The sequence below is a fragment of the Amphiura filiformis genome, chromosome 14 (assembly GCF_039555335.1).
Source record: "Amphiura filiformis chromosome 14, Afil_fr2py, whole genome shotgun sequence".
NCBI lineage: Eukaryota > Metazoa > Echinodermata > Ophiuroidea > Amphilepidida > Amphiuridae > Amphiura > Amphiura filiformis.
Window position 1 is genome coordinate 13427288 of NC_092641.1, and position 14163 is coordinate 13441450.

The window sequence follows — 14163 nt, forward strand, 5'->3', positions numbered from 1 at the left end:
TGTTAAATAATCTGGTTACAGGATTGACCTTTTCGGTAAATCCCATAAGCCTTTGCGAGTACACCTGAGAACTCGTCATTTGTCGTCACGCCGACTTGCAATGCGCAGTAATGGTGTTCGATAAACGATGTGCGCATCGGCGCAGATCGGCGTGACGTCAAATGACGAGATCTCAGATGTACTCGCAAAGGCTTATGGGATTCATGAAAAGGTCAATTGGCGACATACTCTCAAAGATTGTTACAAAATTATTGAACAAACTAATATTAATGTTTTCTACTTTATAATTAGGGAATACTATGGCTATTGAAAACTACGTATGATCTGTGTTGTGCTTGCATGTGTAACGAGCAGGGAAACACAATTGGAAGACGTTCTTCTGCAAAATAAGATTTCGGATATAGCAGCGCTGTCCAATGTCAATAGACAGTACGACACAATAATAATGATTATATGCCACATAATTACCGATTCCTGTCATCTGGTTGGTTATTTTGAAAGATCGCAAATAAGTATAACTTTAAACGATTAGAGAATAAAGGTATTGTTTTTAGCCACTGGAGTGCATCTATCGTCTCATATAACACGGGCGACATCATTATTTTAAGTAGAACATCGAGGCGAAGCCGAGAGTTACGCCATTTGGGCACTATTATGTGGTAATCGCACTATTATGTGGTAATAGTATAGAAATAAAGGGTGCATCATTATCCTTTACACGCAAATAATGTGTCCTCGGCAGTAAAAACGTTTAAATACTGGGTTCGGCTATTTACGTTTTACTGCCTCTGACACACTAATCGCGTATAAAGGATAATGCTGCACCCTTTATTTCTTAAATTAATCGCGATATCTGTTTCGTTTCTTTACATTCTGGTATTTTCTTATCTTTATTACTTCCACAAGTCATTGAAATGGACAAATTGTATTGATTTGTTTAGATTTTTGTTTTGACTTGTTACGAATATCATGAAACCCTCCGTGGTTACATACCACTAATAGGCCTGGGCGATACATGGAAATACGACGAGTAACTATTTGTTTGCATGGCATCTGAAAAGACTGCATTAAAATCGTTGAAATTGATCAAGTTATATAGCCAAAAAAGTACTTTTTAGGGTTTGATGCTTCAAAATGGTATAGTTTCTCTCATTATATGACATTTTTGTTGTAATAGTACCAAAATTCATACGCATGGCTTCGGTTTTTAGTAAATATTCGCCCTACCATATTGTAACTTTCAGCTTCGAGGGCGCACTGCCATTTTAAGGTGTTTACGGTTCAGTGCGTTAAAACAAGAAAAGTCTCAGGTCAACCTATGTTGAGTTTTTGATCATTTGGCATCCAAATCATATAGTTTCACCTGATATTAGTGGCATTTAACTGTGAGAGTTTTGAATATGAGAAAATTCCACCCGAAAGTTTCCCATTGAAACCCGTGTAATACATAATTAGTGGTATTTAACCTCGTACTCTAAAATTATCGGTAATATCCCTGACCGCAACATTTGATTAACAGTCATTTTTTGAACCTTTCCCATCATTCTATTAATGAGTGACATCATTTAGAGTGCCATCATTTCAACCTACTATGTAAGCAAAAGTGACTTTTATATATTATTTATAACCTTATGAATATACACGATATGGTTAATCCAATCACAGAGAACAAAGTTTAGATATTTTTACAATACCTTTAAAACATCTGACGCGAAGTCATTAATTTCTAATCAAAGTACCATGACACTGACACAGGTGCAGTTCCCAATCTAAAGTACTGGTATCATTACCATGATAATGTAAAAGTACACTAACATAAAAATATAATTTTTAGTACACATGCCTGTGATGTTAAATTTGATTATTTATAATGAGTTAAAATGATTTATTTAAATACTTATGAACTTGCAAAAAAAAAATAAGAAGAATAAAATAGCAAACTTCAAAGGAGTCGCGATCATTGCACTACCCAATATAGACGAATCCAACGAGCCAAGTCATGGTCAGGATTTGGTCGGACATCTTTGGGTAGCCGCTAGCACCAACCTGGTATTTTGAGCGTCCAATTGTGCAAATAAAAGCCGCCTAACACCTAGAGAAGATGCAATGACGAGGAGGGTTAATAGAATAATAGCTAATAATATATATAATGGAGATAATTCCGCAGGTAATCCCGTCGCATCTATTCATACATAGTCCTTTTGTTTGCAAGAACATCAATGCATAGATACCGCGTGTAGTTAATCCGATTATTACGTCACTTCAACAGCGAATAGACCAGCTGTGTGTTTTGTCGAAGGGAACTGTATTGTGTTGTAAACTTTAATCTTTCTTTTGTCTACCTGTGTTTTCGCGGAAGGTGTAAAACGGGTGATGGAATGCAGTTTAAAATTTCCGCCAAGGCCGAATCATTTCACATTTTGAGTGCATTGTAGCCGACGGCTACCCAACTAAAGGCTGCTAGTCAGGTGTAGGAATGCGTGAATTTGGATTCCTCTATAGGATATAACTATTGGTCGTATAAGATGTTTGTTGATTTAAAATATTTGCATTTCAATATTTTCAATATTCAAGCAAAGCAAATGAGAATAAAACCAGCAAAGCACAAAACAAGGCATTTTGGAACAAGTCCTACTAAAAACAAAGGTGATTTACTCACGTTTAGTGGCACTAGTTCCACTACTACACTAGTGGTGTAATCAGACTGTTTTAGACTGCAACAGAAAGCACCGTAGATGGGTGCGTGCTGAATTGGTGAAAGATGTTGTTGAGTGAGTAAGCCCCTCGTCATTGATTAGAATATTGAATTTATATTTCTGTGGATCCAAATGGCTTCTCTGATCCACCTGATAGTCTTATCAGATTCACGATCAAAGACTTCTCAAAGGGACCTCCCCAATATTGATTGAGTGATTTGTAGAGGCCAATTGATCAGTGATGGCAGATTTATGAATGTCTGTGACAGAAGATTTGCAATTTGCACGCGTAAATGGTATGGATTTTTTCTCCACCTTTATTTGATGCTCTTAAAATCGTGCCCTTTAAGTCGGATACTAAAGGAGCGACCAGTTTCACCAATGTAGGAACTTCAATTAAGAAAGTCAAACAAGACGGATCCACTTCTAAGACAAAATCGGGAGACAAAATTTACCTCAAAGCGAAAAAATGACAGTGAGAAATCAAAAGGCGTGGTTGTGGCTCCCTATATAGAGGGCATATCTGAGTGATTCTCCCGTGAGTTTAAAAAACACGGTTTTTTTATACTGCCATGAGGCCATATTGCACCATCCAAAGAATAAACTTCTCTCTCAACGTCTCCCTCATTTTTGTCAAAAGTACTGACGAATGTGGAACTGTAGGAATCCTAGTTGAGACAGACTTCTCAAAGGCATTTGATTGCATCGACCATACGAGCTTGGTTACTACCGTGGATTATAAATTTCCTCACTGCTCGTCGTGAACGGGTGTAGTATCTCATGTGGGGTCCTTCAAGGTACTAAGCTTGGCCAATAAGAAATGAAAAAAATACTTCTGAGAAATATCTGTCAAAAAGCTTTAAATAAATATGTTGATGAGCTCAGTCTTAGAGAGGTTCGTTCTGCTAATCAAGTCAGCCAGATTGGGTTTAGTATTCGGATTTGGATGCTTGGGCAAAAGACAATCATCGCAAGCTCATTCCGAGTAAGTGCTGGGATTTAGCTTGAGGTGGTGTCTGACTGCCCAGTCCAATCTACGCTGCACAGTGTCAACACCCTGTATTATAAATATTTTTTCCATAAAGCTCCATACTCCGTTGAAATCAATATTCTATTATTGACACAGATAAAGAAAGTTTATATATGCATTGTGTTATAGGATTTGCACCTGGAACTTAACTGAATGGGCTAAACGTGTTCCTTTATACCTATAAACTTATAAAGTATAATTTTAATTCTCAAAATTAAAAATATCACAATTTTTACGGGCGATTTAAAAATCTTCACGGACAAAAAACATATACACAACAAACAGCAGTCGCCGCTAATTAGTGTATTGCATTTCAAGTTAGTGTACTGGAAACAAAACCCTGGTTTTACCTGAAAACAAATCGATTTTTCTTGTAATAGCAACATCATATGGTACTAGAGCATGCACAAATCGTAATAATGTGTAGAATATAGAAACTCTGTCGTATCTCATATGATAGTCATAGTATGCTTAGCCTGAGTCGCTCGGCCTATCTCGAACAAAATCGCCATGCGTAGCTGTTGAAAAACGAGAGGATTCGCTGTACTATCACGGCAATTTTTGACACGAAGATATAGGGATGATGACGATGTGCTCTGGCAGTCTCATCCAGTTAACAACCTGGTATCAAAAATCATTCAAAGGCTGTACATGCTCTCACATTTCAAACACTTTGGTGTTCCAACTGTTAACTTAGTTTCTCTTTATATTGGTTTTGTTCGCAGTACATCAATCTCATCGTGTGATGGTCTTTGCAATCATTTTGTCTTAATATGGGCATACTGATTCTATGTGGAACATCTGTGTAAGAGGTTATAGAAAGGGTTTTTTTTCTTCTTTTTTCCCCATTTTTTTGTCTCCTAAATGTATTAGTCATCGTGTACCATAATTCGTGATTACTATTCTGCGATGAAGACACCAGCCGAAATGTCTGTATTGCAGAATGTAATGAACAGAACTCAATACACCCCGGGAGCCCCGGGAGATGATGTTTTAATCGAAAGTCGATATGCGGCTGGAGTACCCCCAGGAATAGTGCATGGTGGGAAGTAGGGTAATACAATGGTTCTCAATGATCTCGCCAAACATCTAGTAATATCTCTTTTGGGGATTCACCTTTACATATTTAAGATTAAACACATGAAGCAATTGCCTATCAGGGAAATTAACCACGTTAAATTACGCTGAAGACACATGTACATTCGATGAATTTGTTGAATCCAATTTATTGATTTTTATTTGTCATTCATATCATGTATTGCTTTAAATATTTCAATATAATCATTTAAACTATGAAGATGTTGCAGAATAATTAAGTTATCTATCATTACACACTTGATATGAAGGGTATATTGTGTTATCGACAAGGTGCTCATTTATGGACACTTCCTTCCCATATCCTTCACATTTTACGAAATGGTTATGAATGGTATTATTGAAACAGGATAACGGTTTGTTCTTGAAGCTTCCCATCGACGCGTTTCAACAGTGACAATAGCCTGCAAAATGAAACAAAAACGATAATGATAATCAATTAAGTATTTGAAAAGTTTGTTTCCAAAAGGCGCTAAATCCAATAGCTGCCTTGTGTCACGTTTTTATCGTATATTTTAACATTTTTAAAGTTTAAATGACATTTAACGATTGGAATGGATATGTGTGTAACGCTAGTATATTTTCGAACTATTTTCAAAGTCATTTTGTCCCCTAAAAATAATCCAATGCAAAGTTTTAAAATGCCTGTCTTGGATTTAGCTCCTTTTGGAACAAAAAAAAATCTTTTATATTAATATTTTCGTCTTCGCGCGTGGGAGGTTAAAGAGATTTGCAATTTTTTTAAAAAGATATCCAAAGAATTGTTATAACTATTCTAGTAATCCAATGTTATTAACTTGACAGGGTTACTGCTACACACCGACATCGCCTGGCTAGTAATTACTTTGTCAGCAGAGGTACTAAAATAAATACCCGGGATCGATACACGTGAATTTGCTATGCACGAGTTTGATATGAGAAGAAAATCTTTGGATACCGGGGTAGAAAATGATGAATATCTCCCGTAAATGATTTCGTATAAAGAAACCAGATGTGGTTCCTTGCACTTGAATATATATTTTGAACAGATATGATAGTCGTTAGCCTGCGTCTTGAGAGAGTAGCTTGCGTCTTGAGTCAAAAACTGATAATAATTCTGATTTATATGTGCCGAATTATATAGCGCAGTGTATAGGCCAATCGTGGAGGTAATCTAAAAGCATATGACCTATGGCGTACCATGCTCGACTCGACACACAGCGAGGTCAGTCACCGAGCTAATCGGGGCTATTGTCAGCAGCCTTAGTCGGATGTCCTTCGGCCCATTACGCGACTCAAAACTATTAAACAGGTCGATACAAAATGGCCATGCGTGGCGATGGATTCAACCTACCATGGCGATTAGGAATAGCTTCAATTGAATTTTACACAAAGCAGCCTTTGGATTTAACGCCTTTTGGAAACAAACGCTTCAATTAAGTCTATAAAGAGAGTTTCGTTTAGGAGCCAATTTTAGAACAAAGTACTTGAACATTGTTGTGTTATGTGTCTGATATTTACATTCTTTAATATTTTGAACCACCGATTCTTATAGTGCAATTACATAAAGATAATTGCGCTTAATGTCTCTGTCACACTTAGATGGACTGGGTCAACATCCATCGCCGTATACAAAAAAAAATACTTTGTTCGGTGAAAAAATCACCAGTCCGGTAGAAGATTTGAGTGGAATTTGCGGACCTATTTCCGTTGATTTTCGTTTCCCTGTGCGTTGTGGACAGTAACAGTCCTACATGGGTTTTGTATGTCCGATCGTTCAATATCTGGCAACTAATCAAGGTACAGGTCTTTCAGAGACACCCTGTATTGTCACTTAAGCAGGCCTCTGATGCAAACAAATAACATCGCTAAGGTAGCCCCGACGTACAAAAAGGTCGTAAATGGATTTGTAATTTATACATTATCAACATGCACGGACTTGAATGTATGAAATACGCTGATGATACCCAGATATACATTGTGTCCAAAACGTCTGAAAGATCAACAAAGCTTTCACAGCTGGAACAGTGCATAAGAGACATCAAAGCGTGGACAGTTGAAAATAGACTCCTGCTGAATGATGAAAAAACCGAAGTTATTCACATCTCGTCAAGATTTCGGCAATCATCTACTCTCTCGCAAGTCACAATCGCTTCTGCTTCTGTGAACACCGTCTCAAACGTTTTTATGGATAACTCTCTTCAAATGACAAAGCATGTTAACAACATTTGCCGTGTTGCGTCCATATCGATACGGAAAATCGGTCAAATACGCGATTATCTCGACCAATGTGCTGCAGAAAGACTTGTCCACGCATTTATCACTTCGCGTCTGGACAACTGTAACAGTTTGTTATTCGGCCTTCCAGATTCGCAGATATGTAAGCTGCAGCGTATTCAGAACATGGCCGCCAGACTTGTTACCAGGAAGAGAAAGTACGATCACATAACCCCAATCCTAGACTCATTACACTGGCTTCCTGTAAAGAAGCGTGTCATTTACAAATGCCTTTTACTTACATATAAGGCACTTCACGGTCTTGCACCATTTTACATAAGTGAACTTATTCAACCGCATATTTCAAGCCGCAGTGGTCTTCGATCTGCAGATCAAAACCTTCTCTGTGTCCCGCGATATGCCACCATTTCTTACGGACTTCGGTCTTTTGCTGTCGCGGCCCCGAGATTGTGGAATCAATTGCCCTTGAACATTAAGAATGCTGCCACCATCTCGCAGTTCAAGGACCTACTCAAGACTCATCTGTTCCGGTTAACCATCACGGACTGGCTCGTTTAATTCATTGTTTGCTGGACTCACGTTATTCTCTGATTTGTCTATTTTGATTTATTGTGTAATTTACTTATCATGCTTATGTACTTATGCTTGCCTTTGTGGTAGGCCTGTGTCTTTTATATGGTTGCCAATATGATCTGTCTTTTACTTTTGTATATATGCTTGCCAATATTGTTATCATTGTTGTAGCTTAAGATAGTACTTTTAAGATATTTTATAGTTGTAGTTTAGTATATCATTGTAAGGCGCCTTGAGGTCAGTTCTGGCATAAGGCGCCCCACAAATGCGTTTTTATTATTATATTATTATATTAGTATGCACTAATAGTATGTACTAATAACGTACTTGAATCCGCATCATCGATACTTACCTATATTTTGTAACAGGCTGGCCTTGGTTATCATACCACGTGACAACACCGTTAACCCAGATGATGCCGTATTCTTCACCGAAGGCAACGGGGTCAAAGTACACATGGTCAAAATCGGGATTGGCAGTGAGTAAGGCAGTAATAACGTTTGCCAATTCTGAGGAAAATAAATATAAAATTACGGTAAGAAGCAACCCAGATCGAGGAAGGAAGGAAATAAAGTAACTGCGAATTACCAACAGTAATGCTTCAATTCGGCGGGGTTTGGGTAGCTTGTATTTGAATAAATACATTAAAATGATACGCTTTTATCATGCAATGACCAGTGGCGGCGCCAGGAAATTTTTTCGGGGGGGGGGCGTTAGGGTGGCAAAGTGAATTTCAGGGGAATCAACAAATTTTGCCCAAAATTACCGCAAAAGTGGACTTTTTCGTAAATTTGGGTTTTTTCTGGGGAAACGGGGGGGGCAAGAGTTCTGACTGCGGGGCATTTCCCCCCTCATGCCCCCCCCCCCCGTGGCGCCGCCACTGGCAATGACAGCTAAGTACCTGTTTATTGTATCAGAATAACAAAGGTGAAGAAATAGGTACATTTTATTCTATCGGAATAGTCCTGTTTAGGATATGAAAGGGTAAAATATTTTTAACTTGGCGTGTGTAATTGCATTACAATATTATTATTTAGAATATAAATACATCTAAAAGGTAACTCACCCTTAATGAATGACTAGTTTTCAAAAATGGGTCATCATAAGAAAGCATTGGAAGCAGAATTTATTGCTACGCATTATAACACTTCATTTGTTGCAATGGTCCTAATATTGATGTCGCGGTGTACATTTAAATGAATGTAACCCAGGATTTGAATGTTGCAGCAATACTTGCATTAAAGCCTTTCATGGTCAGTCTTTCACGTGGCATTTGAGTACACCATTTGGGTATTACAATCGTGCAAAAAGCAGGGGGGAAATAGGGCGTCCTTGTGACCAAATCACACATTGTTGGCGACAGGCCTCGAAATAAGAAAAAAATCATTTTAAGGATCGTCACTTATTTTCAAGGGTCCGACCCCGGACCCTTGCCTTTGAAATTTCAAGAGAGAGTATTAGCTGCAGCGATCACGGTATGTAGATTGTAGGAAATTGAAAACCAGGTTGAAAACTTGATGGGAAACTAAAATGAAAGTGTACTCGGGGAGCTGGACGTATTATGTAAACCAGATTTTCCAGTGGAACAACAAAACTAGGAGTTTCTGTTCTTTGCTTGATTCAATTTTACGGGTCACGCGGACCCATACCGTAGGAAATGTGCGGGTCCGCGCCTACTTTCACAGGTATTTGACGCAAGGACGCGCCTTATTTCGAGCGCTAGTCGGCGAGTAAGTCAATTAACTTACCAGCTTTTCCAATGCTAGGCTTCTGGTTATCAACAATACACACAAGATCGTCAGTGTACATAGTCAATAGAGCTTCAACGTCTCCGTTCGTAAACAAATTCGCTTTCTTTGAGTAGTGATCCTCAACCTCTGATTGCAGTTCTGGAGAAGGCTTGGTCACTGCACTAAGGAAAGATTGGCTTCCTTTGATAGGAAAGAAAGAATAATCAAATTCACCTGCCCATTAATGATGTATTCAGTCAAACTAATTGTATGCTAATAAAAAAGTAAAGGTTAAGTTTCTGGTCAAGTATCTTGGGATCCTGTCAGTAATCATGTTTGTGACATTGGCATCGGAACCCTAGTGTTGTTTGAGCACTAAATAGTGGTAAATTTGTCACATTCTGTTTGAGACCCCACTACATTCACAAGACGTGTACTCAGCCGTAAAAAGTGATTGTTTCAAACGCGGTGTCATTGAAAGGGAAATAAATTAGCTATCCATTGATATGCAACACGATATGAACATGTCACAAATAATCTGAGATATAGATGCTTGAAAAAAACACTTTCCAAAGTTTTGTTGAGGAGTAAATAAGAGCAGGGTGTTCCTGAATGACTAGTAATGTGTTTTCTCCCGATTAAAAAGAAATATGTAAAATCAAATGTGTTTCAAATTTTACTCCAGGTTGTAATGGTACCCATATATCACCTACTTAATCAGTTAATTTAATTAAAATATCTTTGGCGTGACAGTGCACAAAGACTTAGGGTCTTTTTATCTTTTCAGTTTCCGTAAGTCTATTGTTCAGATACGAAAACACAGGGGATTCAGTAAGTTTACTGTAATCTGACTTCATTGTTAACTTTGAAGTACCAATCAGGTTATTTCAATAGAGGGGATGCCTATGTCAATAAAAGCGGGAGAGACGAAGTTATGAAACACCGGTGTTAACACCGGTGTTTTTAATGGTCTAGCGCCCTCTCGTCAGACATGTTTAAATTGATCTACATTAATTTGACAAAATGCATGCCAATCCGAATGACAAAGTCCACGTTTTTCTATAAAAACGTTGAAAATAAGCCTTTAAATCACAAAAGGTCCGATTATGAGCCTGTTGCACCCCAATGCACTTGTGCAGGGCCACAGTGTTGCCCTTCCCTCGTATCAATGTCTATCTCCCTATTTTGCTTCCTAATCCCCCCCCCATGATCAGTCTCTCCACTCCCTCCCCGGTCCCTACTGTCTCCTCTCGAGTTCTTCTCTTGCTAGTCTTTACGTCTCTCCCTCTCCTTTATTCCTCACCCCCTCCCACTCTCACTTGTTCAGTCTCAAGTATCTCCCTTCCCTCCCTCCCCCTCCCTTCCGAAATTTATCAGTATGATCCATGACTAAAAATAAGCTCTGCAAAAAAACAAACATTTAAAATAAACCCAAGTCTTGCATATAGGCCCAACCAATTATCAGATTAGCTTGCCATTGCTACGAATGAATAGAATACATTATCTTTGCTCCAATGCAATGATTACCAAATCACCACTTGTACGCGCCTCATTGGGAGATATTTGACTATTTTAGACGCTCGTTTCATCGCCAATATGAAAGACTTTTGCTTATAACTTGGCAACATGGTTAGTATATATTTCAATGCAAGATTATTTTTAAGAGCTACTTACGTCTAGGCGTAAGTGCATATACACCAAACACAAGTCAATTGAAGCCGTACAATTTACCGCGAATTTAGGACCGTAAAATTTAGACTCTTCTTTTGTCTAGATTAGCACCCAACCGCACATCTCAAGGTTTTATGTCAAAAATCAATATAACTTACCAAAACGAAAACTGAAATTCACGAGCTTCAAATTTTCAGTAATTAACAAAAGGCTAGAATAAAAGATTGGTCACACCTGGGAGACTACCACTTCAGAATAACAATGACTTACAAAAACGGATACGGTTACGGAAACAGAAACTGAAAAGATAAAACGACGGCAAGACTAGAGTAACAGTACTCCTAATCGTTTTTCCACGCAAGGATATACTTTCTAATCACCTCAAACAATCCATAGACAATTCATTAACATTCGCAGTGGAACTTTGGCAAACCACGACCACGACAATTATCCCATTCAAAATCATTTAGTGTTGTACATGGTCAGTAATTCTACAGATTTTCTAAACAGAGATTTTTTTTTTTTCTTTTTTTTTTCTTATTTTGGCAAAATTGTGAAAACATCAAATGACATTCACAGTTTTATAAGTTTATAAGTTAAAATTATGTGTGCTGACTGTTACTAATAACCGGCGGGAAGTAAACATATCAAAAAAAGTAACTAACCCCCCTTAAATAATGGCCATTATTCAAAAACGGGATATTGTATTACAAATCTGTAAAATGCGTTGGAAGCAGAATTTATTTCTGCGCATTTTGACACCTCATTTGATACGATAGCCCAGAAAACAATAAAACACCGGTCAGTTTAATGTAGTGAGGTCCAGATTTGAAAGTTGCACTTACAACAACACAAAAACACTTAGATATCATTACACACATTGTCATTTACAGTTTTAAAGTCATGTGATTTAATGATTTTTACAAATGTCTCTGGTAACTGTTGTTGTAATGATCACTTTCATATCAGTTAGTATCGGGTGTGGCTTCCTTCTGCCAAGCACCTCCGCCTCATACTGTTTACAAGACGTCTGATGCGTCCCTGGTCTATTGCTGCCCATTCCCGTCTCAGATTTTGATACAGTCTAATGAAAATTGTTGTTGGCTTGATCCTCTTGTCTACCCAGTACTTTAAATATCCCCACAAATGCCCCAACGGGTTCAGGTCTGGAGATTTGGCAGGCCATAACATCCGATTGATGCCTTTTTGCCGAAACTGTTTGGTTATCCTAACCCTATGTGGAGTTGCATTATCGTCCATCAAGATGAAGTCGCTTGTAACCTTGGCATGTTCAAAAGGTGAGATGTTACAAAGATGACCAGCCTAACCTGATCTAACTTAACCGTTGAAATGGACAACTTGGTGGGGCATTTAAAAATGTGTTAACTCTTCATGTTTCAACTTGGGATTAAGTGAATATTGACCAACGATAAGAATACTGACAATTGATTAATGACAATTTTCCCGACATTTTGACCCTCAAATGCACGAAACAAAACGAACATTCCCATGAGAGCCGAGCAGATTTCCTTCCATTATACTGAATATATATCAATAGAATTTACTGCAACTTTCAAATCTTGGGTTACATTGATTTAAATGTACGCTGCGGCGTCAATATTTAGATAATTGCTACAAATGAGGTGTCAAAATACGTAGAAATAAATTCTGCTTCCAATGCATTTTACAGATTTGTAATACAATTGCCCGTTTTTGAATAATTCACAACGATTACCTGGACATGTAAACTGGCTCCACCCGTCTGCAATGCATTTTTCCAAGCATCCCATCCGTTGCAATGAATCCTGTCGATTTGCAAAACATCTGGCACAAGTTCCCTTACATCGCTGCTTACCAGTTTCACTGTGGTTTGCATTACAATGGACCATGCATATCAGTACAATGATCACGATGTGCTGTAGTTCCATTTTTTTTATTTGGTTGTTCTTTCAATTTGATCAGCTGCTCGAAAAAATATTTAGTTTATATTAGAATGCATATTATTATTCCTTCATTTAGTAGACTCACCAGGACGCAAACAATAATGATTAAGATCAAGCAAAATTAACAACAGAAATTTAGTCACCAACCTTTGCATTGCATTTTTTGTGGACCTGAGAGCACATCAGACACACCAATTTGCCTTTTGAATACGAGAAATGTCCCGGGAATGTCCCTTTAATATCATTTTTTTTTTTAATTTGCGATATGATACAAACTTAAAGGCAAAATATTAAATACTGATATTTTTGACATTTAGCAGTCTCGAAGTAAACGTTGTAAAACTAATAATATGTACCTAAAATATGTAGCTGGGAGGAAAGGCCGTCCATCAATTGAAAATTTAACCATTCGTATTGAAGATTAGTAGATGGATTAGCAGTAGCAGTAACAATAGCAGTTACTAATGACTAATAATACTGAAAATGATATTCAACTTCATAACTTACCAATGCTTCCAGCTTAGGCCCTTATGAAGAAATGATCATAAACTATGATTTTTATTAGGCCTACTATAATCAACGAACCTGGTATGTACGTGTTTGAATAATGTGCATTAGTTAATTAGTGCATAGTTAATGACGTAATCCTTCTCTAAAATACGTTATCCTAAAAAGTACACTTCCCCACATTTTATTGATGAGTACCATCAAGTCTACTCATTTGAATATACATGCATATGTCAATGTGACTTCTATTATCAAAGTACCATGACATCAAAGACTTAGTGCTGTAATTACATTAAAGCAGGTGCAGGCCCAGCAAATATATACCACTAAAAATAATTAAAATTGTAACAGTATTAACATGCAAATTTTATCCAATGATTGCCAATGTAAAAGTACAGTAACATTAAAAACAATGTTAGTTCGCATGCCGCAAAACTTTTAACGTCATTAAAATCCTAAATAGTACAGTATTGCATCATTTTAATAGTGAGTACAATTATTTCTACCCACTTGAATAGGAAGACATGTTCCCTGGTGCTTTCTGTCTAAGATATACTAAAAGTGGTAAAATCTATTTAAAAAAACACCTATTTTGGGGGCCATTTTGATTTTTCGCCAAAACCCAGCCTAAAACTTCATCTGGTCATTTATTGACAGATTATATTTTCAATTTTGCATTAGAAACACTGCTTTTTGAGAAT

The 14163-nt window shown here is 37.5% G+C and overlaps 1 protein-coding gene across 1 annotated transcript; it reads right to left on the minus strand.

The window, feature by feature from the left end:
• Positions 1-4940: 4940 nt before the first annotated feature.
• LOC140168930 (uncharacterized) lies at positions 4941-13572 on the minus strand. The gene is made up of 5 exons (XM_072192244.1): positions 13463-13572; positions 12748-12974; positions 9360-9542; positions 7964-8120; positions 4941-5225 (listed from the first exon to the last, which is right to left on the minus strand). Exons 2-5 carry the CDS (start codon positions 12938-12940, stop codon positions 5159-5161), a joined length of 600 nt encoding a protein of 199 aa, XP_072048345.1. The 5' UTR covers positions 12941-12974; positions 13463-13572; the 3' UTR covers positions 4941-5158.
• Between the last annotated feature and the right edge of the window lie 591 nt (positions 13573-14163).

Excerpts from the sequence above, each read along its gene's own strand:
- LOC140168930 (XM_072192244.1), bottom strand. The coding sequence starts at position 12,940 with ATGGAACTACAGCACATCGTGATCATTGTACTGATATGCATGGTCCAT. Across the intron at positions 8,121-9,359 it reads GCCTAGCATTGGAAAAGCTG|AATTGGCAAACGTTATTACT; the intron begins GTAAGTTAATTG and ends TATTTTCCTCAG. Across the intron at positions 5,226-7,963 it reads CAGCCTGTTACAAAATATAG|GCTATTGTCACTGTTGAAAC; the intron begins GTAAGTATCGAT and ends TTCATTTTGCAG.